Source organism: Pithys albifrons, chromosome 1 (assembly GCF_047495875.1).
Source record: "Pithys albifrons albifrons isolate INPA30051 chromosome 1, PitAlb_v1, whole genome shotgun sequence".
NCBI classification, from domain to species: domain Eukaryota; kingdom Metazoa; phylum Chordata; class Aves; order Passeriformes; family Thamnophilidae; genus Pithys; species Pithys albifrons.
Genome location: NC_092458.1, coordinates 125936405 through 125962662, shown reverse-complemented (window position 1 = coordinate 125962662; position 26258 = coordinate 125936405). Strand labels below are relative to the sequence as shown.

The window sequence follows — 26258 nt, the reverse complement described above, 5'->3', positions numbered from 1 at the left end:
TCCTTAAATAGCCCTGGGCAGGGCGGGGCTCTGGGATGTCACAGAGGGCTCTGGGCATCACCATGGCCCGTGTCACAAAGGGCCCTGGAAGGCACCTGGGATGTCACAAAGGGCCACCCCCAGCCCCCATGGGCAGTGCAGAGGACTGGAACTGGCCCGGGGCAGCCGCAGCCCTGGGGGATTTAGAGCCCCTGCTGGGCCAGAGCCCTGGGGACTTTGGCCACAGTTCCACACGACACCCCGACCTGCGCAGGGCAGAGCCCAGAGGGTTTGGCCGGATGGCCGTGCCAGGGAGGTGTGGGCAGGGGCTCCATGGATGAGGGCTGAGGGGGGTCCCTCAGGGCTGTGCCTCAGCCCCGCGGGCTCCGCAGGGTCTGCGTCGATGGCACACAGCGGGGCCAGCGCTCCCGCTGCACGTCGGCAGGGACCGGAGCTGAGCGGGGCAGGGGACACCACGGAAGGACGGGGCCATCCTGAGGCACCTGGACAAGCTGGAGAAGTGGCACCACAAGAACATCAGGAGGTGCCACAAGGCCAGGTGGCAGAAGCTGCCCCTGGGTCAGGACAATCCCAGAGGCCTGGAAACATCAAGGCTGGCAGAGACCTGCAGGACCATCCAGTCCCGGCCTCACCAGCACCACCACAATCACCCCCAATCCATGTCCCCAAGGGCCACTTCCAGACCCCTCTGGGACACTTCCAGAGACAGTGACTGCCCCACCTCCCTGGGACACTCATTCCAAGGCCTGAACACTCCTACAGGGAATGAGTAAACACAGGATAAGGTCTTGCAGTTTTAGTATAAACCACATATAATGCAAGAGAGACCACTGTTCAGGTTAGGAAGATTTAGAACAGTTTCCATTTAAGCCTCCATTCTCTCTGTCCATCTCCCTTCAGGAGATCTTGCTCCCAGCACCTCCCTGCAGGGCTGCAGCACACACAAGTACTCCAAAACAAACAAAAGTTTCAGTAAAATAAAAATAATAAATCATTATTAAATAATAAATTATTTAAAAATAAAAGAAACTAAGTATTACAGTAATGATAGTTTGTACTCCACTATATAATATTGATATAAACCTATGCCATCTATTATAACTAGTTGTAATATTTAAATATTGCCTTGTATTTCTCAAAAGTTTACCACAGTTGCTATGCAGTTCCCCAGGAAATCACAAATAAAATAAAGACAGAACACTCTTCAAATTACATAAGAATTTGTAAATTTTGTATTCGAATTTGTAAGGCATAAGAAAAGGGTGCACAGTTTTCATTTTTCATCCATTACAGATATTTATGCATTTGAAACCCCAAGCTGCAGTTGGTGACCTGTGCTGAGGGAGGGCTTTGCTCCCAGCCCCAGGAGGAGAGGTCCCCACTGAGGGTGGCAGGGCAGGTGTGTCTGTTCTCTCTCAGGGCAAACTAAACCTGCCCGTGGAAGCAGCTGACACGTAACTGGGATGAAAACACACCTGCCCCAGGACTGCAGCCTCGACAGCAGAGCCACCACAGACACTCTCACCCTGACTAGAGCCATGAAGTCAAGCTTTGTTAGGAAGCAAGGGCAGGTTTGACGTGGGCCAGGAGGAATGGTTAGTCCTTCAGAGTCTTTTTGTGGCTATAGGAGCAGTAAAGGCCCTTTTTAGCCCCTTTCACCTGTATTTTGTCCACAAAAAAGCCATCAGAAGGAAATCTTTAGGTGACCCCATGACTAAAGCATTGCACCCTCTGCTGCTGTGTCCTTGCTGAGGGCCTGCTCAGCAGAAAGCAGCTGTGGGGGTCACTTTTTGGAGTCCAGACATCTTGTGAACTCAGAATGGTTTGACTGAGTTGGGAAGAACCCTTAAAGGTCATCTGATTTCATCTGACTGTCTCCTGCTCTCTCTCTCTCTCTGACACCTCTTTTCAATTTCTGTCTGTCTGCATCACATTTGTTGTTAAATAAAATCCATATGTTGTTGCCACATTTGCACCTTAATTTGGGCAGAATCCCAGAAGATTCTGAGTTGGAAGGGATCCAGAGGGATCATGAGTCCAGCTCTGAAGTGAATGGCCCATCCAGGGATTGAAGCCACTCCCTGGGCATTCTTAGCACCAGGTTCTGACCAACTCTGCTCATCTCAGGGCAGAGGTGTCTCCCCCAAATGGGATCAGAACACGTGGACATGGACACCTCCCACCAGCCCAGGGTGCTCCAAGCCCTGTCCAACCTGGCCTGGGACACTCCCAGGGATGGGGCAGCCACAGCTGCTCTGGGCACCTGTGCCAGGGCCTGCCCACCCTCCCAGGGATGGATTTCTTCCAGGAAATCTCCAAGAGTTTGCTCCATGGGGCCAGGCTGGAATGTGCCCCTCCCCAGCACTGCCTGCCTGGAACAGCCTTGTGCCAGGCCAGAGGGTTCCCCTAATGCCACCCCACCCAGGGCAGCGGGGAGGTCTGTGCTGTTCCTCACACACCCCTGTGGCATCAGCTGTCCAGCTCTCAGCAAGGATGTCCTACAGGAAGGTGCCCTGGGAAAGCCAAGATGCCAGAGCTGAGCCAGGAAAGGGCATCCCACAGTCACTGAGGCAGCCAAAGCCCTGCCAGCCCCTGCAGCCCACCCTGTGCCCCCCAGCCCAACTTGGGAAAGCCTTACCAGCCCCTGGAGCCAACCCTGTGCCCGATGCCCACCTTGGCACAGCCCTACCAGCCCCTGGAGCCCACCCTGTGCCCCATGCCCACCCTGGCACAGCCCTGCCAGCCCCTGGAGCCCACCCTGTACCCAATGCCCACCTTGGCAAAGCCCTGCCAGCCCCTGGAGCCCACCCTGTGCCCAATGCCCACCTTGTCCCCCAGCCCAGAGGACTCAGTGCCACGGCCAGTCCTGCCTTGGGCACCTCCAGGGCTGGGCACTCCAAACCTCTCTGGGTAGCCCCTGCCAGGGCCTGCCCACCCTTTGCAGGCAGAAATTCCTGCTGCTGTGCCCCCTGCCCCTGCCCTGGCCCAGCCTGAGGCCGTGCCCTCTGCTCCTGTCCCTGTGCCCGGGGGCACAGCCTGACCCTCTCTCCCGGCTCCCCCCTCCTGGCAGGGATTGCAGACAAGGATTGTTCCTCTCTTACACTCTCTCCTCCTCTTTGCTTTCCAAACCAAATGAGAGTGAAGGATGACAAAGAAATCCCCCATCAGTAGCTGGGGATGGATATTCACCCACATCATCTCTCTACAGTGACAACCAAGTCTCTCTTCCTCCTCCCTTGTCAAATCTCTCAGGGCAGACAGTCCATAGGCCAGTGCTCCTCTCTTTGGGAGCACCAGGAGGGAGGTTGGATGGGTTATTCAGCCCTGAGAGAGGAGAAGGCAGAAATATTTATTTCTTTTCCCTGCCAAAGAAGACTCTTTCTGGGTGAGAGGGAGTTCTCCTTGGTCAGCCCGCCCTGCGGGTGTCTGGCACAGGGGAAAGGCTTCTGGGCCATCAGGGGTGGTGGCACTGCAGGTTGGCCTCTCTCCTGGCTCAGTCAGGTGCTGCTGGCTCCTGGCACAGGAGCAAAGGGGAACCCTCCCTCTGTCTGGGGAGTGTGGCAACAGCTGGGGAGCAGAGCAGAGGCAGCAGTAAGGACAGGTGAAAGGTGTGGTGCCAACAGGGCTGTGCCTTCTTCAAACTCAGCCCCTTGCTCTGTGCTTTGGTGATCAGTGTGTGACCTACTCTGTGTCCCAAAATTCAACAGATCTTTAATATTGGTGGACGCCTTTGCCTTGGAATGGACAACAGACACTGGTGTGGGCAGGACACACAGACAGACACACAGCACTGAAGAAGGAGAGAATAATGCAACACAATCATTCCAAAAGGATTGGCCAACAGCAGAACTCAGAATCACAGCACAGAATATCTGCTGCCTTTTGCTCTTTCCATCTTGGCCTGGGCCCATCTCAGGAGCAAGAAACAGAGGCATCTTCTGGTTACTTCATTCTCTTTGCCACATCCAAATATGCATATTCAATCTCTTGATCAGCAGGGCAAGTGTTTGTAAATTCATCTCTTGCATAGGCATTGTTCAAGTATCTGGAAATCCCTGTCATTTCAGGTGGAAAATCAAAATTTCGGTATTTTTTCGCAACGACCTTTTATTCAAAGAAAAAAGAAAACAAGAAAATATCATTACACACATAATATGCACACAAAAAAACCCAACAACCAAAACCCCCAGATCTACTCTTTATGCCCAATTTTAATTTACAATGTGTGAGTCTTTTGTTGATGACAAAGGGGGAAAGGAAGGACAGAAAAAGAAGGGCAGTCATGGGAAGAAGAAAGCTGGTGAACAAGTGAAGTCCTTGCAATGGATTTATTTGGTGTATATTTATATATTCTAGAGTTATGCCAAGCCATGTGTACCAGTAAAGCACACCTGGGAGAGATGCAGGTTACACCTGCAAACATAAACCAGAAGGAAGAGAATAATCTTAAAGGAATAAACTGACCTACACTTGGAAACTTCCAGTGAACCAGAGAGGAAAAACTGGAGTGCAACTCCTTCATTTCAAATGATCAGGAAAAACAACTTTTGGCCTCTCCCCAGTGCCTGCCTGTGGGCAGCAAGGATGGTGTGCCAGTGTGGCATTCATGCTCTGCCCTCCTCCAGACGTGCCCCTCAGCCAAGGGGACTGTCCCCGTGCTGCCCCCCGGGGTTTGCCAGGCCTGAGCTCGGTGTGGGTGTGGGAAAGGGCTGCTCTCTGCAACAGGATCACCCAGGAGATGTCTGGGCAAAGTCTGCACTTGGGGAGGTGTTGGGAAGCAACTGGATCCTCTCTTCTCCTGACTAAACAGTTGTCAAAAAGGGAACTTCCCAAAGTGACCTTGTTTGTTTGAAAATCAGTGACATTCCAGTGAGGGCATTTCTCTTCTAGAGACTTCCAGAGTGGAATCACACAATCACAGAAGCTTTGGGTTGGGAGGGACCCCAAAGCCCATCCAGTGCCACCCATGGGCAGGGACACCTCCCACCAGCCCAGGCTGCTCCAAGCCCTGTCCAACCTGGCCTGGGACACTCCCAGGGATGGGGCAGCCACAGCTGCTCTGCCCAACCTGTGCCAGGGCCTGCCCACCCTCCCAGCCAGCAATTCCTGCCCAATATCCCATCTGCCTGGGCCCTCTGGCAGTGGGAAGCCATTCCCTGTGTCCTGTCACTTCATGCCTTTGTGAAAAACCCCTTTAGAGGCTTCTGGAGTAGCCCTGGGATGGGCTGTGCCAACACCAGTCCCAGGTGACTGGCACTGTTTGGTGTGTGTGGACACTCCAGTGCCCTGTGAGAAGAGGTTGGGAGCCTTGGCTGGGAGGCAGGGGGTGGTGCCACCCTGTCAGCCTTACTGGTACTAGTGGGGGTGCTCAGCAAAGCCAGAGTTTGGGATGAAATGTGGGACAGACAGGGATTGGGATGGACAATAGAATGTCCCTTTCCCTGGCTGTGGTCATGGTCACTTTGCATGTGAAATGCAAATGGAAACGTTTCTCTGCAGCCCTGAATCTGACTCGGATTATCCCTGTGAGAAGCTCAGAGAGTGCAGGAAGAGCCCAGGTATGGAAACAGGGATTCCAGCCCCACAGTCACCCGGGGGAGGATCTGCCTGTAAGGAAACAGCCTCAGTGTCCCTGCACAGCTACCGGGTGGCCTTGGAGCAGAGAAAGGCTCCCTCTGCCTCCCAGAAAGGCCTGAAGCTGCTGTGATGTCCTTCCCTGCAGGAAGCTAAAACAGCACATGCCAACCTTGATTATGTGGAGCTTTGGCAGGAGGTTGCAATCGGCTAAAGTGAGCTCATCTCCGTCCAGGAATTTCCGGCTGGAAACGGGGATCTCCTCCCTGCTGTAAGCATCGATTTCATCGGGCAAGGGGCTATTTAAGTAGCTGTCCAGCTTCCTCAGGGCTTTAAGCAAGGATTTTTCCAAATCTGGGTTAAGACAATAAACAGATTATTCAAGCCTGTGCCAAGGTCTCCCTGACACCAAGCAGAATGGTGACTCCTGTCCCCTGGCACCGGCCCCGCCTGCAGAATCTGGCAGTGCCAGCACCTGCAACTCCTTTATCCTGAGCTTAAAACTTAATGCTGGGATAAGAGCTCTGAGTAGCTCGAGGGAGTTCTGAGGAAAACCAGCGTGGGGCAGGATTTGGCTCTGCCCTCACAGTGCCTCTTGCCTCGGGAGCCACGGGGCAAGTGCTGGCCCACAGGCAGGACAGCACAGCTGGCAGTGGTGCCACCAGGATGTCACTTTGGGGTGTTCAAAGCCAGCCCAGGGAACAGGCCTGGGAGCTGGAGGACAGAGAGAGAACCCTGGAACGGTCTGGGCTGAAAAGGACCTTAATGTTCATCCTGTTCCAACCCCCTGCCACGGGCAGGGACACCTTCCACTAGCCCAGGGTGCTCCAACCTGGCCTTGGACACTTCCAGGGATGGGGAGTCCACAACCAACCTGTGCCAGGGCCTGCCCACCCTCACAGGGAAGAACTTCTCCATAATATCTAACCTAACCCTGCCCTCCTTCAGCTTGAGGCCACGCATGGTGGTTGTGAGGAGCCTGCTTTGGGGATGTGCCATGGGGCTGGAGTCCTCCTTAGTTATGGAAATGGAGGAAGAAGGGAAGGTCTCAGTTCCAGGGGCTGTGCTTTTGGCAAAGCTGTGGGGAAGACCTCTGAAGGGATGAGGAGAGGCTGGAATTGGTGCTCCCATGGTGGCAGCTGAATCTGCTTGAACCAACTTTGGGAATCCTCAGTTAAGGACGCAAAGAGGCACAGGTTTCCACAGCCTGTGGAAAATCCCTGTTTGGCCTGAGCTGGAAGTGGGGCCCGTGCAGGCCCAGTGTCCCAGGGCTGAGCACAGCTCTGCAGCACTTACTTTCATTTGCATCTTTTCTCGGGTTCTTTATAAAGGCAGAGAACTTGGCAAACACATCATTTCCCGCAGAGTTCGACTCAGGGTGCTTCGGGGCAAGTTTGGGATACCTGAGGAGTCCAACCAGACAAATTATACAGCTGACTTTTCTTTTCACCTCCACTAATTAACACACATTTATTTATACTGTAGGGTGACCATACAGGGCCACACAGGGAACCATCCTAGACTAAAAATCGCCTGTTTCAAACCCTGCCCAAGCCATGTGGGTGCCCATGTTTTCATGAGGGCGATGGGAAAGGACTGTTACTGCTGCAAGCACTGCCCAAACATCCCAGGGCCTTTCCCAGGGTTCCTCCTCCAGGGCTGAGGCTTCCTGGAGTGGCTCCTGCCACAAGGAGGAGCAAAGGGAAAAACCCTGCCTGAAGGAGCTGCTGCTCCTCTCAGGATCCTCACCTGCCCCACTCTGGACATCAGGCAGCTGAGACCCACCACTCCAGGAGCTGCTGTTGCCAGGGATGGACAGGAAGGGAGAATGGTGGAGGGGAGCAGCTGCTTGCCTGGTTTGAGTCAGGTTGGGCTGCTCTGCCAAGGGAACTGGTATCCCAGGGGAGAAAAGGTGTGGGGTAGGGACACAGTGCTGCTGGTGGAGGGACAGCAGGGTTTGGGAAGAGCTGCTGGAGTGGGAAAGCACAAATCAAAAGCTCAGATTCTCATGTGCAGCAAGGGGAGCCCACCCAGACACCCTGAATGAGCCCTGGCATGTCCATGGTGTGGGAGGCATTGACTGCCCTTTGCTTCATCGAGTCACAGAACCATCAGGGTTGGCAGAGACCTGCAAATCACCCAGTCCCAGCCTCACCAGCACCACCAGGATCACCCCCAATCCATGTCCCCAAGGGACACATCCAGACACTCTGGGACACTCCCAGACACAGTGATTGCCCCACCTCCCTGGGACAATCATTCCAAGGCCTGACCACTCTGACAGGGGAAGATTGTTTCTAATATCTCTTCTGAACCTGCCATGGTTCACCTTAAGGCCATTTCCTCTTGTCCTTTCCCTTGGGCCATGGCAGACACCTTGGGGACACCTTGGGGACACCCCAGGGACACCCTGAGGATACCCTGGGGATACCCCAGGGACACCCTGGGAACAGCGCAGGGACACCCCGGGGACACCACAGGACACCCCAGGGACACCCGGGAATACCCCAGGGACACTGCAGGGACACCGCAGGGACACCCCAGGGACACCTCATGACACCCCAGGGACACCCTGGGGATACCCCAGGACACCCCAGGGACACCCCAGAGACACCCCAGGGACACCCCAGGGACACCCTGGGGATACCCCAGGACACCCCAGGGACACCCCAGGGACATCCCAGGGACACTCAGGGACACCCCTGGCTTCAGCTCTGTGTCCCACCAGCCCAATTTCCCCCTCTCCCTGTCTCTCAGAGCAGCCCCCTCGAGCCTCCCCCACACAGGGGCAGCTCACTGAGGGGCTGAGCCCCCAGACCCAGGAGGTTTGGTCACAACCCCTTGCTGAGGGCCCTGAGGGGACCAGGGACACGGTACCGGGGTGGCACCAGCTTCTCTTCCAGGAACTCCTCGATCTTGTTGACGTCGGTTTTCACTTCGCCGTCGAAGGTCATGAAGGGGGGGTTGGTGCCCGGGGCCAGGTTCTGCAGGTCTGCAGGTTTCCTGGGGGAGAGATGGGCTTAATGCCAAAGGAACTGCAATCTCTACACTGAAGGGCCACAAACTGACATTTAAAATCATAGAAGCACGGCATGGTTTGGGTTGCAAGGGACCTTAAAGATCCTCTCATTCCAACCCCATCCAGCCTGGCCTTGGACACTCCCAGGGATGGGGCAGCTCCAGCTTCTCTGCCCAACCTGTGCCAGGGCCTGCCCACCCTCAGAGGGAAGAATCTCTTCCCAATATCCCATCTGACCATGCCCTCTGGCAGGTTAAAACCATTACCCCTTATCCTGTCACTCTCTACCTCTATAATAAGTCCCTTTCCCTCCTTTCTACAACCCCATTTAGGCACTGGGAGGGGCTCTGATGTCTCCCCAGAGCCTTTTCCAGGCTGAGCACCCCCAGCTCTCCCTGCCTGGCAGAAACCTTTAACATCCCCATCTTGGAAAAGCTGTTTTGAAAAGTTACAATCTCAAAGTTATTTATCTAAAAGTCACAGCCTCACCTTTTCAAATCCACGGTGGTGACGTTGAAAATGACACCTTTGAGCCACAGGATCATGAAGAGACGCTGAGAGAAGGGGCAGTTCCCAATGCTTTCCCCATCACTGCCAGCCTACAGTGGGAAAAATAAAGCATTAGAGATGGGATGATAACAACTCCTGATAGCAGGGGCAGTGGGGAAGCAGCAAACCCAGATCTGTGAGTATGTAGAGCATGTCACTCATCCCTACTAATCCATATTTTCATGCAAATTGTCTTTCTCCAGACATGCACAGAGGGATGATGGAGAATCCTGTCATCTTGGAGATCTTGTTTTTCACTCAAATGCATAATGGGTATGCCATTAAGTTGGAAAACAAAAGGGAAATCACAGCAGTCCTTCCAAAGGAAACAGCCTCCACCTTGAATGTCTCTGAACATAAAACTACCCAAGCCACTGCAAAGTTAAAAGGGCTTAAATCAGTTTATGATTACAGGGAACAAACAAATACCAGCCTAAACTGAGATGTAATGTCTAAAGCACTGAAACAGAATCAATCAGTTAATTAAGAATTTCAAAGGGAAGGACTGTGGGAGCTCTGGAGAAGGAGGGCAGCTCAGCAGGAGGAGGAACTGCCTGTACACGTGGCCACAGAAGTGTTGCTCTCATGTATTTTGCATCGAATTTCATTAAGAGGGTTTGTTAAAAAGCCTTGCAGAGTTGCCACTGGTTAAGTGAGGCTTCTCATGGCATTGTTGGAAGAGATCAGGGGTCTAATTCTTAAACCCTTCACATGACTCCACCAAAGCCCAGCTTTAAAATTTAGATTAAATATAAGGGGGTAGAAGTATAAGAAACAACCCCTAAGTGTGTAATTTCCTCAGTTAAGAGGTTAATCCATTAAGGTTTTCAGCCCTTACAACCCAACAAGACACATGAATTAAACCAGGTGTGCTTCTCCTTTCACCTTCCTCAGCACTGTCAGACAAATCTCAAGTGCAGTAAAAATTCCTCTGTGAACAAACCTGGAGCTGTACAGGGCTCACCTTCACAAAGTGCTGGATGGCTGGGAGCAAGTGCTGGAGCTGGAAGGAGCCTGAGGGATGCATGGATGGGGCTTGAGAAACCCTCTGGTTCTCCCCATAAAATCCAGAGGAATCTCCACAGACAACTCCCTGTGCCTTCTGCCTCTGGCACAGCAACAACCACCAGTTTTCGTGGGAGGCAGAACCAGAACTGGTTTTAAGCATTGCCAGAGGATGAGAACTTGTAGAAGTGCTGGAACAGCTGGACAGCTGGGTTAGAAAGAGGGAAGCCTCGTTTCTCCTGGCAAAGTCTTGTGTCCTAAAGACTGAGAGCTGGTCAAAAGCTGCCACTGTGTTCTGCCCCTCCTCAGGGCAGTGCCCTGCAGGGCTGGGGCTGGGCAGCTTTGCCAGCCACTGTGTTCTGCCCCTCCTCAGGGCAGTGCCCTGCAGGGCTGGGCAGCTTTGCCAGCCACTGTGTTCTGCCCCTCCTCAGGGCAGTGCCCTGCAGGGCTGGGCAGCTTTGCCAGCCACTGTGTTCTGCCCCTCCTCAGGGCAGTGCCCTGCAGGGCTGGGGCTGGGCAGCTTTGCCAGCCACTGTGTTCTGCCCCTCCTCAGGGCAGTGCCCTGCAGGGCTGGGCAGCTTCTGCTATCACTGTGTTCTGCCCCTCCTCAGGGCAGTGCCCTGCAGGGCTGGGCAGCTTCTGCTATCACTGTGTTCTGCCCCTCCTCAGGGCAGTGCCCTGCAGGGCTGGGCAGCTTCTGCTATCACTGTGTTCTGCCCCTCCTCAGGGCAGTGCCCTGCAGGGCTGGGCAGCAGAAGCTGCCACTGTGTTCTGCCCCTTCTCAGGGCAGTGCCCTGCAGGGCTGGGCAGCAGAAGCTGCCACCAGGGCACTGAGAGCTGCTGGGTGTTTTCACACAGCAACAGAACAGCCTGGCATGGAAGGGATTTAAGGATCAGCCCATTCCCACCCCCTGCCATGGGCAGGGGCACCTTCCACCAGCCCAGGATGCTCCAGCCTGGCCTGGGCCACTTCCAGGGATGAGGAGTGCACAACCTTGCTGGGCATCCTCCCTCACCTGTGCAGCAGCTGTGGGTCAGCAGGGTGGCTGTTATGGTGGTCTGGGTGTGCAAAACTCACAAGGTGTCCTTGAAGGTGCCACTTTAAGAGGCCCCAGAGCCTCCTGGACCAACTAAAAGAGCCAGGATACCCCAGGATAAATCAGAAAACACGTCAAAAGAACAAGATAAGTCCAATTAGACCAGCAAAAGTTGCCAACAAGTCCAGTTTGAACCAGTTCTGAGCAAAAGGTAAAAAGTTCACAGGAGGAAGACCACTGACTTCATCCTCAAAGACCTCCAGAGACCCCCACCCCAAATTCTCAGGAGGGAAAGGTGCAAGCAAGAAGGAGCAGCACGGGGTGGAGCAAATGGAAATCAGTTCCTGAGACTCACTATAATAACCCTGCCCTCTCTAAGGAAATAATGTTGATGTATGAGAAATAATATAGATGTGTAACTTATAGAATCATAGAATCATAGAATGGATTGGGTTGGAAAAGACCTCCAAGATCATCGAGTCCAACCCTTGGTCCAACTCCAGTCCATTTACCAGATCATGGCACTTACTTGCATATAAACCTGTTGTTAACCCAACCAGGGGCACATGTTTTTGGAGGAGCTTCCCCCATGTGCCCAGGCCTGGAATAAACATCCCTCTCTATAACCTGACTGGATAGAGGGTTTTTCTTTCCTCAGAACAAGACCATGTGTTGGCACCAGACCTTGCATGGACATGGCACAGCAGTGAGAGGAGCAGACAAGACCTGCCTGTCTCATATCAACCACCCCATGAAGAAAGGGCAAGGAGGGGCATTGCAGCCCACGGGCAAACCTTTGCACACCTTTGTGCCCAGCCCTGCTCAGGGAGTGCAGCTTGAGCTGGGCTTGGGGCATGGGCAGCATTCACTGACTGACACCTCCTCACTGCTGTGCAGGGGAAAAGCTCAGCCCCAGGCAGGCAGGCAGAGCCTCCTGCTGCTGAGCTCACAGAATGGGTTGGGTTGGAAGAGACCTTAAAGCTCATCCTTTCCCACCCACCTCCCACCTGCCATGGGCAGGGACACCTCCCACCAGCCCAGGCTGCTCCAAGCCCTGTCCAACCTGGCCTGGGACACTCCCAGGGATGGGGCAGCCACAGCTGCTCTGCCCACCCTGTGCCAGGGCCTGCCCACCCTCCCAGCCAGCAATTCCTTCCCAATATCCCATCCAGCCCTGCCCTCTGGCAGTTTGAAGCCATTCCCCTTGTCCTGTCCCTCCAGCCCTTGGGAATGGTCTCTCTCCATCTTTCCTGTGGCTCCTTCAGCTCCTGGAAGGCCACACTGAGGTCCCCCCAAAGCTTCTCCTCTCCAGGCTGGCCAATGCCAGCTGTGCCAGCCTTTCCTCCCAGCAGAGCTGCTCCATCCTCTGCCCATCCTGGGGCCTCCTCTGGCCTCTCCAGCAGCATCACCCAGTGCCACCCCTGCCATGGGCAGGGACACCTCCCACCAGCCCAGGTTGCTCCAAGCCCTGTCCAGCCTGGCCTGGGACACTCCCAGGGATGGGGCAGCCACAGCTGCTCTGCCCAACCTGTGCCAGGGCCTGCCCACCCTCCCAAGGAAGAGGGAAACCCAAGTTTTCCTCTTTCCTTATGGAGACAAACCTTTAGAGCAGATCCAGGCACTGAAATTGAAGTGCTGAACAAATACAGGATGAAAATGCTGCCCCTAACTCCAAAACCACAGAGAAACAAACCATCTCTACAGACCATCAGCAGAGATGTGGGAATAGCAGTGCAATTTTTGAAGGTTTTTTGTAGAAGATGAAGGCTTTGGGCCAAGGCTGGGCCCCAAAGAGATGCCAAGGGGAAGGGACTGAAGGGAAACAAGGAGCTGAAGGTGCTAAAAGGCTTTGCCTTTTCACCTGTGAAGCTTCACCTGAGCACAGGACACCTCTAAGCTGGTTGTTGTGGGATCAGGGATTAGGAGTATCAGGCTCAAGGTTGAGTTTATCTACAAACAGGGCATCAGTTGAGACAACTCAGTCTGACTCAGAGTCTCCTGCCACGGAATGTGAGCTCAGGCTGAGCTGCCACCTGCAGAAATAAAGAAACTCACTTTTAAACAGCTTGGGAAGTTGATGTTTTCCAGCCTGGCCACGTTTTAGCATTTTCTAGAAGCCAATAATTTCACTCTGAAGGCCTTTCCCATTCTGTCAGGCTTGGGAAATTCAAGTATTCTTGTTTTCCTGCAGTGTTTGGCCCACCTAATTGTGCTGAGTTTATTTTCTGAGCTTCCATACTTGGTGTGTCCCACAAGGCTCGTGGCTAGAAATGGTTCTTTGGGTGCTGCTGGTCCTCAGGTCATGGTCAGGGGCCAGCAGTGGGTTGGGTGTTCATGGGATGTCTCCTCAGCCCTGTCTGGATGGGCTGAGCAGTGACCCAAAGGGGTCCCATCCAGCTGGGAATTCCAGGTGACAGAGAGGAAAACCAGCCTGAACCTGCAATCTCCTGGAATCATGGAATGGTTGGGGTTGGAAGGGACTTTAAAGACCATCACAGCAAGTGCTTGTGAAGAGATTCTCCTTCATCAAGAAGCAACTTCGTGGCAATAAACTTTCTACCTCTGTCCAGCTGCTCCATAAATAGTGAGAGCCCAAAGGGCCACACTCAGACCTTTAATTCCATGAAATATCCATTTCAATTTGATTTTGGCTTCCCAGTGTGCCCAGTATTCCTGCTGAGCTCTGGGGGCCTGTCCCTGCCCTTCCAGTTCTGAGAAAGGCTATAAACTAAATGAATAAATTAAATAATAAGTTAAATTAAGTGATAATTCTGTGAACAAGACACAAGAGAATTAAAATGGGAGATGCAACACATTTATAGAGGCTGTTGGTTTATTAATATCCATCTTGTGTACATTGAAGAGATTAAAGATTAAATTTATGTGTGAAGGCACCCTTTGAAAAGAGAAAAATAAACAAATGTTGGGATTCTGCACCATTTCTGCTGCCTTGGACCAGGCCCCTCATGGTGTCCCAGGTACTTCCAGCCACAGGTGCTCTTAAAAAAATCCCTAAAACCCAATGAAATGACAAATGAAAAATGCAAATTACAGCTTTGTTTTCTCAACTGTGTCTCCCTACACCAAGTCTGCAAATAAAGCCACTCCAGCAGCCACAGGATTTAGCAGAACGTGGGGCATCGTGTGGCCAGGAAAATGAAATGGAAAAAAAAAATAGGGAAATGAAGCTGTGGATTGGAGGATTGAACAAGTTCAGCTGCACTTGAGGAGGGTTGAAATTCTCACCCAGTTTGGGAGTGTTGCAGGAGTCAGACCTGCCTGGGTCTCACCTCAAATAGCTCCATTTGTTGGCCTTTTTAGGAGAGGATGATAATGAATTAGCATCTTTTTTTTGGAAGAAATTCCTTATCAGGAGGGTGGGCAGGCCCTGGCACAGCTGGCACAGGGAAGCTGTGGCTGCCCCATCCCTGGCAGTGTCCAAGGCCAGGTTGGACCAGCCTGGGCTGATCCCTCCCCCAAATCCTCCTCCAGAGGCTGGAATTTTAATTTCCACGATTATTTTTTTCAAACCTGCCAAGAGCTGAAGGAAACCAAGAGCCCTTTGAGTGCCCAGGGGGTGAATCAGAGCCAGTTCCAGGGCAGGGGCTCCCAATCCCACCCCACTAATCCCAAGGCCAGCCTTGCCTGTGCTGGGAATTCCACCCAGTTCTGCCCATGTGTGTTCCTGGGAACGTTCCCAGGTCACAAGCACAACCCAAATGCTCTGAACTATTTATCCTGTCCCAGGAATTACATTTAAATCCCTCCCTGCTCCTCCTAATCCCCATTTAATGACAGGGCTGAGCCTCCTGCACGGAGACAAAGACTCTTCCAGCCTTCCTGAATTTACAGGGAATTACTGCAACAAAAGGGGGTTGTATTCCCAAAGGGGCTGCAGGGCTGGGAAAAACGGATTAACTGGGATTTCCCTGCTCCATCCTGGTTTCCACCTCCTGTCTCCTCTCCCTGCAACACCCACAGGTGCTGCTTCAGTTGAAGTGCCAAAGCTACAGAGAAAAACTATATAAATAGTTATAGCTACAGAAAAAATATATATTTATAGTTACACATATTTAAAAAACTCTCTTTAAAATACCTGTGATTTGTGCTGCAAACGAGCAAGAAACACTCAAATAAATAAGGTATTTTTTGCAGCTTCAGGGAGTAAAGACAATAAATTGCCAGTGATGTTCCCAAATTAAATCAAGAAGGAAAAAGGGGAAAGTTTAAGAGCATGAGGGGAGTTTTCTCCTTCAGTAATTTGGGATATTTTGGTCCACGTAGAAAATAATTCAAATGGCCATAATTAAAAAAACCCAACCATCAGCTGCACAGGGAATATGCCCTGAAAGAGCAGGTAAAAGTTGGATTTAAGGACCTTCCCTTCCTGGTAGAAATTGCAGTTCAAAGTTATTCCTCCTCCTGCCCTCCCCCTTTGGGAAATGAGGACAAAGAGAGTATTTCTAATTAAAATGGAGTGTTTAAATTAAAAATAATTTTAATTGCAGGACTCCCCCTGCAAACCCACCAGCTCCAGCACTCCTGAGACAAGGACTGTCCCTGTGCTCCTGTACCTTGGGCAATGCCCATCCTGGGAAAAGAGCATTTTCCACAGGGCTGAGTGGCATTTTTGTTGCCAGAGGCAGCACAGGCTCCAACATCTTGAACTCTTCAGGGTATATTTGGACCCTGTTTCGAGTTTCCTCTGCCACCTTGTGAACACAAACTTGATTTTTTTTTAAATAAAAATATTCTGTAAGAAACCCACAGCTTTAAAAATCACATCCCAAACAGCCAGCAGGTAAATGCCAATAATTTGCCAAGACACAAAGGAGGGATTTTCTGCTCCCTCAGTCAATGTTTAACTTCATAACTGCCCCATTTGAGCACTCAGAGAAGGGTCACCCTGGCCCTGCTGGACTTGATTTCACCCTGCAACAATTTTAGTCCTGGTCTAGTTGGAATATTCATAACTGTGCCAGAATGTCACATGGAAAGAAAGAAAACAGAAAGGGCAATTCCACCTTTGTCCTTGTGCCTCCAGAAGGGAAGGGCTGTCCAAGCTGGAGAACTCAGGAGTTTTAGGAAGAAATTAAAACTCCTGACAAGGTGGGTGTTCCTGAGAGCAGCAACTCCACTTGTTGAGCTTTTATCAGCAAAGAATTTATCAGGAAATAATCAGAATGGAAAGGGAAACACACACAGGGCCTTAGCACAGGGTGGCATTTCACCCCCTGAGCAAGGAAATAATCCTGTCACCTTCACTTGGCATTTATTTACTTGGGCACAGTCTGAGGAACAGGCAAGTCCCTACTTTTTTTAAAAGAGTCCTGGAATATCCTGAGTGGGAAAGGAGGCACAAGGACCATCCAGCCTGAGAGCTTGGCAGGATTGGACCTTCCTGTAACAAAGAGTCCTCAACGTGGGTTTTCAGGGATCCACCAGAGCCTGGAAGAAAGGCCAGAGGGAGTCCCTGGGGTGGCCAAACCTGGGAGGAACCTGCCAGGATGAGGAGCCCAAAGGGAAGGAATTGTTTGTGGGATTGGAGCCATCACGAGGCTGTTTAATCCTCTCCCTGTGAACAGGCCAGCAAATGGAATCATGGAATTCTGGAGTGGTTGGGGTTGGAAGGGACTTGAGAAATCCTCTCCTTCCATCCCCTGCCATGGGCAGGGCACCTTCCATTGGGTTTGGATTTAAGGACTTGAGAAATCCTCTCCTTCCATCCCCTGCCATGGGCAGGGCACCTTCCATTGGGTTTGGATTTAAGGAAGGCCATGGCCAAGTTTCCCCTGAACTGACTGATAATTTTAGCTCAGTTGCAGCTTCCACCTCACTGCTCAAATCTCCTTCTTTCCCTTCCCCAGAAAATCATTGACCACACTCTGGTGGTTCATATTCCTGAGTTCCACAAGTTCTACAGCCTGGTTTGTTATTCATCTCCATGGAAACACCAACCCAGCCTCAAAGTCACAGCCCAGCAGGGAAATGCCCTGGCACTGCCCTGGCACAGCTGCAGGACAATCCCCTCACCCCCAGCCCCCTGGGCTGGTAGAACCTTCAGGACCATCCAGTCCCACCAGCACCACCCGGGTGACCCCCAATCCATGTCCCCAAGGGCCACATCCAGACACTCTGGGACACTTCCAGGGAAGTTTCTGAAGAACCTGAGTCTCTCCCACCAGATTTAGGAGATGAAGTTTCATTGCAGACTGAAGAGCAGCCAAGGGGAACCTCCATCCTGCCCCTGCTCCGGGCTGAGCCCAGGGAGGAGCAGCCCCTCAGGGAAGGCAAAGCTCCAGGAGCAGAGGCAGGAGGGCTGGAACTCGGGCACAGGCTGATCTCCTCAGGAGTCCAGCAGGAAATCCAGGCTGTGCCCTGGGACTGGATCAGGAAAGGGCTCCCTGTTTAATCAAGGGCTTAACCAGCACGTGACTCTAAGCCTGGGCTTAAAGCCAAACCCACGGTGAGGAGCTTTGCTGAAGCAGAGCTGAGAGTGAAGAGAAACAGCCAAAGGTCCAGGAACCTTGGAAGGCACTTCCTTCATTTCAAAACCTTTTCTCTTTGCCTAAAACAAGCCTGTAAACCTCAGAGATCTGCCCTGAGAGCAGAGAGATGCCTGAGGGCTGGGCAATGCCCCGTGCTCGTGGAGTCTGAGGACTGCCAAAATATGGACAAGAAGAGGATTCCATGAAGTAATTCCCCAGAGCAGCTGTGGCTGCCCCATCCCTGGGAGTGTCCCAGGCCAGGCTGGACAGGGCTTGGAGCAGCCTGGGCTGGTGGGAGGTGTCCCTGCCATGGCAGGGGTGGCACTGAAGGATTTTTAAGGTTCCTCCCAACCCAAACCTTCTGGGATTCTGAGTGGATTATAAAAACCAAAAAAAATTAGATGCAACTTCCTATTTCTGATCACTGACTTCTCTCTGTTGGTTTGTGTCTTTCTGGAACAGGACTTGGACTGTCAGTTGTCAGAATCCCACAGTCCCCAGGGCTGGCAGAGACCTTCAGGTTCATCCAGTGCCACCAGCACCACCAGGATCACCCCCAGTCTACGTCCCCAAGGGCCACATCCAGACCCCTCTGGGACACTCCAGACACAGTGACTGCCCCACCTCCCTGGGACACTCATTCCAAGGCCTGACCACTCTGACAGGGAGAAGTTGTTCCTGATCTCTGCTCTGTCCCTGCCCTGGTGCAGTTTGAGGCCATCTCCTCTGCCCCTTTCCCCTGGGCCATGGCAGAAGAGCCTGACCCCCCTCACTGCCCCCTCCTGGCAGGGAGTTGTGCAGAGCAATGAGGTCCCCCCTGAGCCTCCTCTTCTCCAGGCAAACCCCCCCAGCCATTCCCAGAATCAAAAATCCCAGAGTGGTTCGGGTTGGAGGGGACATTAAAGCTCCCCCATTCCAGCCCCCACTGAAACTGCTGCTGGAGCCTCAGCACAGGCAGGACCTGAGGAGTTATGAAAGGAACTTATAATGCCAGTTCCTCTTAAGCTGCTTTAGAGAACCTGAAAGTGCCCCATTGCAGCTGGAATAACACAAGAGAAGGGACCTGTGAAGGGCAAATCCCCTGGGAAGGGCTCCAGGTCCTGCTTTGTGCCAGCGTTGGGAGCAGCAGCACAAAGTGTGTTGGAACAAACACAGCTCGGGGTTGGCAGAGCTGCAGTCCCTGCACACACCAGGAGGAACCAGCAGCACCCAGAGGGGCTGTACTGGTGGGAGTGGGCAGCCCCAGGGGCACAGTCCTGCCCAGCCTGGGCTGGCACATCAGCCTCCTGTGCTGCTCCAGGGCAGGGCCTTTCTCCCGAATTGTCTTCTCCTTGTTCTGGGAATAACTTGCACAGAATCACAGGACTAAAGTTGAAAAAGACCTCCAAGATCATAAAGTCCAACCTGTGACCACACAGAAATTTAGATTTCCCTTCCTGAGGGCATTGGACACTCCCCCTGGGCTGAATCTCCACTCCAGGAGGACACCAAACCCAGATTTTGGGCCAGGAGGTCAGTTCCTCCTGTAGGAGCCCCACTCTCCCCATGGATTTACACCCTGACCCAGGGTGGCACCCCCTCCTCAGGGTGGCACCCCCTCCTCAGGGTGGCACTGCCACTGTCTCTGGGGAGCACCAGGAGTGGCACAGACTCCCCAGCCCAGGCAGGGAGGGTTTCCAGCTTTTCCAGGGTCTGAGCTCCTGCTGCCCAGGCACTTCCCACCTACCAGCACCCCAAGGCCACAAGTGCAGCTGATGCTTCAATACTTTAAGTTAGACACAAACCACAGGCCCTGCACGTCCCAGAAAAGGAGATTTTTGTGGTTTGAAACACCCATCACCTCTGAAGTTGGATCCTCTGGCTGTGGGTTTGGGAGGAAGGGAGGCAGCACTTGCTGTTCCCATGGTTTTACCTCCCAGCAAAGCTTTGACCTCCTCATTTCCCAGCACTTTTTATAGTTCAGATCAGGCAGGGATAGCTCAGGAATAGTGCAAGGGAATTCTGCTGCAGACAAGTGACTCTGGTCCTTATTGAGAATGAAATAACTCTCTGAAGGGAAAAAGAAATTATTTCGAGACCAAAAATGCCACAAAACTGAATAAATCCCATTGCTTTTCACTGGATAAAATCTATGACCTTGTGCTCATAATCCATCCAGCCCTGAAAGGAAGGAAGAGCTTTTGGGCAGGTGAATGATCTTGTGCTCACACAAGTGTTTGTGCCACAGGTAAATCCCCAGAAACCTCTGGAATGAGGAGATCTGCAGCTCTGATTCTGGTGGTGGAGTTCTCTGGCTATAAAGAATTAGTCATTTTAATTTAGAAATAAACTCTTAAGTCCTGCCCAAATCTTACATTGCTTAAAATGAAATGAGTCATTTTAGTCACGGTTCAACTACATTCAAATGCTCAAAAATCTCAGACATTTACAGAAGTTTTCTGATAAATAAAAGGCTTTTGCTACAGAAGGGAAAAAAGCCTTTGGAGACCCAGCCATTCCAAGGTGAATTCCCAAAGAGCAGCTGGAAAGGATATCTGGATGACCTTGGAGAAGATTTGCCTTTGAAACACCAGGAATATCAGGTGATGTTATCTAAAGAAAATACATGGCATTGTTTCATGGGAAGATGGAAACTCAGGGAGCAGCTGATGGAAGATGGAAAGGAATTCTGACACAGCCAAGGAGCCTCAGGAGGTTCCTCCTCATGGTGCTGCTTCTTAAAACTTTATTATTTTATTTATTTATTACTGAAAGGCCACCAAGTATTTTAATGTTGGCCTTGGATAAAGTTCCCTGGCAGGGAAACCACCAGGATCATTATTCCAGCACTATTCCTGTTTTCTTGGGCATTTTCTCCTGTCATGGGCCTTATTTTAGCATTTCTCTGCATTTGTCTTGTGCTCCAAAGTCATGGCATGGCCCTCCCAGCTCTGAGCACACAGGGATGGACTTGGGGCAGAAAAGCCTCACCTTGGCCATGTAGGAATAACCCAAAAATCAACAGGCAGAGGAGCCAAAGAACTTGGGGCTGGGCCATGATTTCAGTATTTTCAACAGCCCAGTCCCTCCCCAGTGCCCAGTGGTGTTACAGGAGGGTGAAGGTCTCTGGAACAGAGATTTGCAGGAGTCAGGGAGCTGCTGGATAATGTATTTATGTATTAATGGGAGCTGCTGGATAATGTATTTATGTATTAATGGGAGCTGCTGGATAATGTATTTATATATTAATGGGAGCTGCTGGATAATGTATTTCTGTATTAATGGGAGCTGCTGGATAATGTATTTATGTATTAATGGGAGCTGCTGGATAATGTATTTATGTATTAATGGGAGCTGCTGGATAATGTATTTATGTATTAATGGGAGCTGCTGGATAATGTATTTCTATATTAATGCCTGAGCACGAGGCACTGAACACTCAGCAATCCCCCAGTGCCACATTCCATGCTGGAATCCACTCTCCCCCTTTTCCCCATCTAAACACATGCACAGCTATTTCAGCCCAGCATTAGGGGTGTGCTCTTAAAACCTGAATTAAGGCACCACAGAGAACTTCTAGAGTCCCTCTTTTATACCCCTTTTCCTGCTGCCAAGAGCAGGACAGAGAGGCAGCAAGAGCTAATTCAGTCTCAACTGCAGAACCTCCAGGTGAGGTAAAAATATTCAAGCTTTGCAGTATTTCTCCACTGAAAGAATTAGAAAAGCAGCTGGATTATTTCCTAGGCAGCCTTGAGTGACCAATACTAAGCCAAGCAGCAAAATCACAGACTCACAGACTGTTCTGAGTTGGGAGGGACCCACAAGGATCATCAAGTGCAACTCTTCAGTCAATGGCCCACAGGGGGGATTGAACCCCTGACCTTGGTGTTATCACAACCAAGTTTTAACCAACTGAGCTGATCTCAGGGTTATGCTCCTCCTTCCTCCTTCTGTGTTTATTAATCCACAAATATTTCCAAAGCCCGTGTTTAATGCTAATATTTGGGGACACAGAGTCACAACTGATGCTCTAACTCTTCCTGTGGGCTGCTCTCTTTGGCCACATGATCTGTGCACTGGCACTGAGTTTAACTGGAATTTTTGGGTTGATTCTGGCTGGCAGGAGCAGCCTCAGCCAGCTCAGGGGGTGCTCAGAAGGGATGGGTTGCAGAGCAGAAGGTCCCAAACACCTTTTTCTTCCCTGCTTTTACTCCCTTAGCTTTAGGTTTCCTCTGAGAGGACACATCCCACCCTGCTCCACACTGGTTAGAGCAGAGAGGCCACAAAAGAGGGAAGAAACCACCTCAGGATGGTTTCTACACACAGAAAATTCCCTTTCTGTGGATGGCTGTTGTTTCCAGTGATTTTGGTGGAATTTCAGGCACAGGTTAGAAAACAGATCTAAAGCTCTACTCTATGAAAGACCAGAAATTAGCTTTATTTGTGTCTTTTTTTTGTCCATTTCCCTCTGACCCGACTCTTCCCTGCCCAAACACACACAAAGTGGGGAATTACAAGGGCTGTTGGTTTCTGACTCTGAATTCAGCCTGGCCAAAGTCTGGGGCAATTATCCAAATGTCACCCACCATTCATGCCAGACAATCCCACTATCCCACTTGGAATTACAATTCCCAGTTTCTCCCCTCTCAGTCCCTGTGATGTGAATCCTCCTGCCCGCATTTGGAAGATCTAAAAATCCATCAGGAACTCCTTTATGTCAGCGATTCCTGAAGGAATGGGGAGCCAGGGGCAACTTTGTATCGGGCATTAATAACCAATCACCTCACCCAGGCAGGACCTTTGCCTGCCAGATTTAAATGTCCCTCATCCCAGGAGCTTCCAGGGGCTCCTGGAAAAGGAGATTTCCCCCCGAGCTTCCCTCACCCCCTACCTTGACGAAGAGGGAGATGTCGTGCTCCTGCTTCTCATCCTCATCTTCTTCCTGCTCAGGGGTAGCCGGCGAGCCCGTCTCGTCCTCCTCGTCCTCTGCTCGACCCCGCACTCCATTCAGGCTCCGACCCCACTCGCTCTGGGGGTCCGGGGCCCCTCTTTCCGCCGCCCCCGGGGCCGCGTCTCCCGGCTCGGGCTCCGCTCCGTCCTCGCCATCGGGGCCGCCCAGTGACCGGCGACCACCCTGCGGCTCCACGGCCGGCCCGGATGCCCCGCGGCTCCCGGGAGCCCCCTCGGCCCCCGCCGTGACCGCCCCCTCCTCAGGGACTGTCCCCACCGGGGCCGCATCTTGCCCTGCATCCTTAGGGATTGTCACCGCCGGGGCTGCATCCTCGGGGACTGTCCCCGCCGGGGCCACATCCTGCGCCGCATCCTCGGGGACTGTCCCCGCCGGGGCCACATCCTGCCCTGCATCATGCGGGACTGTCCCTGCCGGGGCCACATCCTGCCCCGCATCCTCGGGGACTGTCCCCGCCGGGGCCACATCCTGCCCCGCATCCTCGGAGACTGTCCCCGCCGGGGTCGCATCCTCAGGGACTGTTCCCGCCGGGGTCGCATCCTCAGGGACTGTCCCCGCCGGGGTCGCATCCTCAGGGACTGTTCCCGTCGGGGCCGCATCCTGCCCTGCATCCTCGGGGACTGTCCCCGCCGGGGTCGCATCCTCAGGGACTGCTCCCGTCGGGGCCGCATCCTGCCCTGCATCCTCGGGGACTGTCCCCGCCGAGGCCGCATCCTGCCCCTCATCCTCAGGGACTGTCCCTACGGGGGCCGCATCCTGCCCCTCATTCTCAAGGATTGTCCCCGCCGGGGCCGCATCCTCGGGCACTGTCCCCGCCTGGGCCGCTCCCTCCTCAAGGGCTGTCCCCGCCGGGGCCCCCTCCCGCACCTCATCCTCAGGGTCTATCCCCGCCGGGGCCGCCCCCTCCCCAGAGATTGGCTCAGCCAGGGCTTCCTCCCGCAGCGCATCCCCAGGGACTGTGCCCGTCGGGGCTGCCTCTCGCACATCCTCGGGGACTGTCCCCGCCCGGGCTGCATCCTGCATCTCATCCCCAGGGACTGTCCCCGCCGTCTCCTCGGGGTCCGGCCCCGCCGGGACGGCCTCCTGCCCCGCATCTTCGCCCTCTGTCCCCGACGGGGCTGTCCCTGCAGCCTCCTCGGGCTCTGTCCCCGACGGGGCTGTCCCCTCTGCCTCCCTGGGCTCTGTCCCCGACGGGGCTGATCCTGCAGCCTCCCTGGGCTCTGTCCCCGACGGGGCTGTCCCTGCAGCCTCCCTGGGCTCAGCCCCCGACGGGGCTGTCCCCTCTGCCTCCCTGGGCTCTGTTCCCAACGGGGCTTCCTCTCTCAACGCTTCCTCGGTTTCTGTCTCGGACTGGGCTGTCGCAGCATCCTCCTCGGGGTCTGTCCCCTCCGGGACCTCCTGTCTTAGTGTCTCCCCGGGCTCTGTCCCTGATGGAGCTGTCCCCCCTGCCGGCCAGACCTCTGTCCCCGACGGGGTTGTCCCCCTTGCCTGCCCGGGGTCTGTCCCCGACGGGACTGTCGCCTCTGCCTGTGCAGGGTCTGCTCCCGACGGGACTGTCGCCTCTGCCTGTGCAGAGTCTGTCCCCGACGGGGCTGTCCCCTCTGCCTGCCCGGCCTCTGTCCCCGACGGGGCTGTCCCCTCTGCCTGCCCGGGGTCTATCCCTGCCGGGGCTGTCCCCTCTGCCTGCCCGGGCTCTGTCCCCGACGGGGCTGTCCCCCCTGCCTGTGCAGGGTCTGTCCCCGACGGGGTTGTCCCCTCTGCCTGCCCGGGGGCTGTCCCCGATGGGGCTGTCCCCTCTGCCTGCCCGGGCTCTGTCCCCGACGGGGCTGTCCCCTCTGCCTGCCCGGGGTCTGCCCCCGACGGGGCTGTCCCCTCTGCCTGCCCGGGGTCTGTCGCCGCAGCCTCCTCAGGGTCTGGTTCTGCTGGAATTGCCGTCGCCGCCTTCTTGGGCTCTTTCTCCGTCGGGGCTTCCTCCCTCACCGTCTCCTCGGGGTCTGGTCCCGCCGGAACTGCGTCCGTCTCTTCGTGCTCCGTCCCCGCCGGGGCCACCACCCCGTCCTCGGGCTCTTTCTCCCGCGGGGCTGCCTTTTCGGGCTCGGTCCCCTTCTGCACCACGGCGGTGCCCTCGGGCTCTGTCCCCGCCGGGGCCGTGGCGGTGCCCTCGGGCTCTGTCCCCGCCGAGGCCATGGCATTGTCCTGGAGCTCCGTCCCCGCCGGTGCCTCCTCTTCACCCCCCGTGCCCGTCGGTGCCACCTCCTCGCCCTCGGGGTCTGCCCTGGCCGGCGCGGAGCCCTCGGGCAGGTCCCCCTGTCCCGGCTGCGCCCCCGGCAGCCCCTCTGCCCCCGGGCTGGCCCCGGCGGGGTCTCGCTGCCCCTCGCCCGCTGCCCCCGGTTCCTCCGCCGCCCCCTCGGGGGGGCCGCTGCCCGTGCCCGCTCCGTGCCCGGGGGGCTCCAGCCCCGCCGCCCCGCTCAGCCGCGGCTCCTCACCGGGAGGGTCCGGGGGCTCCGCCGCCCCCTCGGGGCACCGCCCGGGCTGCGCCTCCTCCTCGTCCCGTCCCCGCGCGACATCGCTCCCCTCCGGCGGCCGCCCCGGGCTCTCCGCCATCGCGGAGAACGGGGACGAGCGGGGACGAGCGGCGGAGCCGGCGGGATCAGCGCCGGGCACCGACGGGGGGGACGGGCCGGGCCGGGCCGGGCCGGGGCTGGGGCGGAGCCTGCGCACGGTCCCCCCGGGGCGGCGGCCGCAGGTGCCCCGCTCCTCCTCCTCCCGCACCGCCTCCTCGTCCTCCTCCTCCTCCTCGTCCTGCCGCGCGTCCCCCGCACAGGCACAGCCGCTCCTGCCTCTCTCGGGCCCTTCCCCAGCGCTATTTTGGAGGGGCAGCGGCGGCTGCTCCTCGGCCACCCCCTCCCACCCGCCGGGTGTGCAGGGACCGGAGCCTCTGCGGAGTGGCCAGAAAGCTTCTGTGTGTCCGTCTGTGTCCGTCTGTGTGTCCCCTACAGCGGCCTCGCTGCGCAGGGAGTATCTGCCAAGCACCCGCTGCCTGCCCGTGCATCCCCTCCCACCCCAAACCCCCCGAGCCCCTTTGTGCCCGCGCCTTCCCCCGTGACTGCTGTGCCAGCCTCACCCTCCTGCTCCTCTCACCTGCTGCCCGAGGCTTTCCCGGCCGCCAGAACAAGGACACAGATGCCGTTTCCCAAATCCAGGTTTCCAAAGGCCACCTCTCAAAGCGCCGCAGCCGGGCTGGAACTGCCACAGCCCCCGCGGGCTGTTAAAATAGAGAAAATCAGCCTTTGAGCTGCACTGAGCATTGTTAAGAAGGGAAATCCGTCCTCTTCAACTCAGAAAAGTTGTGAAAGGGAACATCAAAGCACTCTGTGTAAATACACACCGAGACTTGCAGGCTCTTAAGTGGTTTTCAGTCACACGCCACGAGCCCCTGTGAGTTCGCATTTAAATGGGGTGAGAAACACCGAGTGCCCCGCGGAGCTGGTGGGAGACAAGGAATAACTTCTCCTTTGGGTAAGGAAAATAATCCTGATTTTCTAGGTGCAGGCAGAGCAGCGGAGTCAGAGTTAGCTGACACAAGTATCCTAGTTAAAAAAAAATGCACTTAAGCAGTTCTAGATATTTGTATATAA

At 54.4% G+C, this 26258-nt stretch overlaps 1 protein-coding gene across 2 annotated transcripts; it reads right to left on the bottom strand.

Moving 5' to 3' along the window:
• Positions 1 to 3791: 3791 nt before the first annotated feature.
• CLIC6 (chloride intracellular channel 6) lies at positions 3792 to 25833 on the bottom strand. 2 transcript variants are annotated; one of them, XM_071567397.1, is made up of 6 exons: positions 25762 to 25833; positions 9083 to 9192; positions 8452 to 8577; positions 6871 to 6977; positions 5747 to 5928; positions 3792 to 4104 (listed from the first exon to the last, which is right to left on the bottom strand). In XM_071567397.1, exons 2-6 carry the CDS (start codon positions 9136 to 9138, stop codon positions 3943 to 3945), a joined length of 633 nt encoding a protein of 210 aa, XP_071423498.1. In that variant the 5' UTR covers positions 9139 to 9192; positions 25762 to 25833; the 3' UTR covers positions 3792 to 3942. The 2 variants fall into 2 exon arrangements, with proteins under 2 accessions (XP_071423498.1, XP_071423489.1); XM_071567388.1 differs by lacking the exon at positions 25762 to 25833 and adding an exon at positions 22543 to 25322.
• Positions 25834 to 26258: the final 425 nt, after the last annotated feature.

What these genes read in the sequence shown, in the direction of transcription:
- CLIC6 (XM_071567388.1), bottom strand. Translation starts at nt 25,224, where the DNA reads ATGGCGGAGAGCCCGGGGCGGCCGCCGGAGGGGAGCGATGTCGCGCGG. An exon ending in ACCACCGTGGATTTGAAAAG is followed by an intron (nt 8,578 to 9,082) that starts GTGAGGCTGTGA and finishes TCTCTCCCCCAG; the next exon opens with GAAACCTGCAGACCTGCAGA. An exon ending in CAAAGCTCCACATAATCAAG is followed by an intron (nt 4,105 to 5,746) that starts GTTGGCATGTGC and finishes TTTGAATAAAAG; the next exon opens with GTCGTTGCGAAAAAATACCG.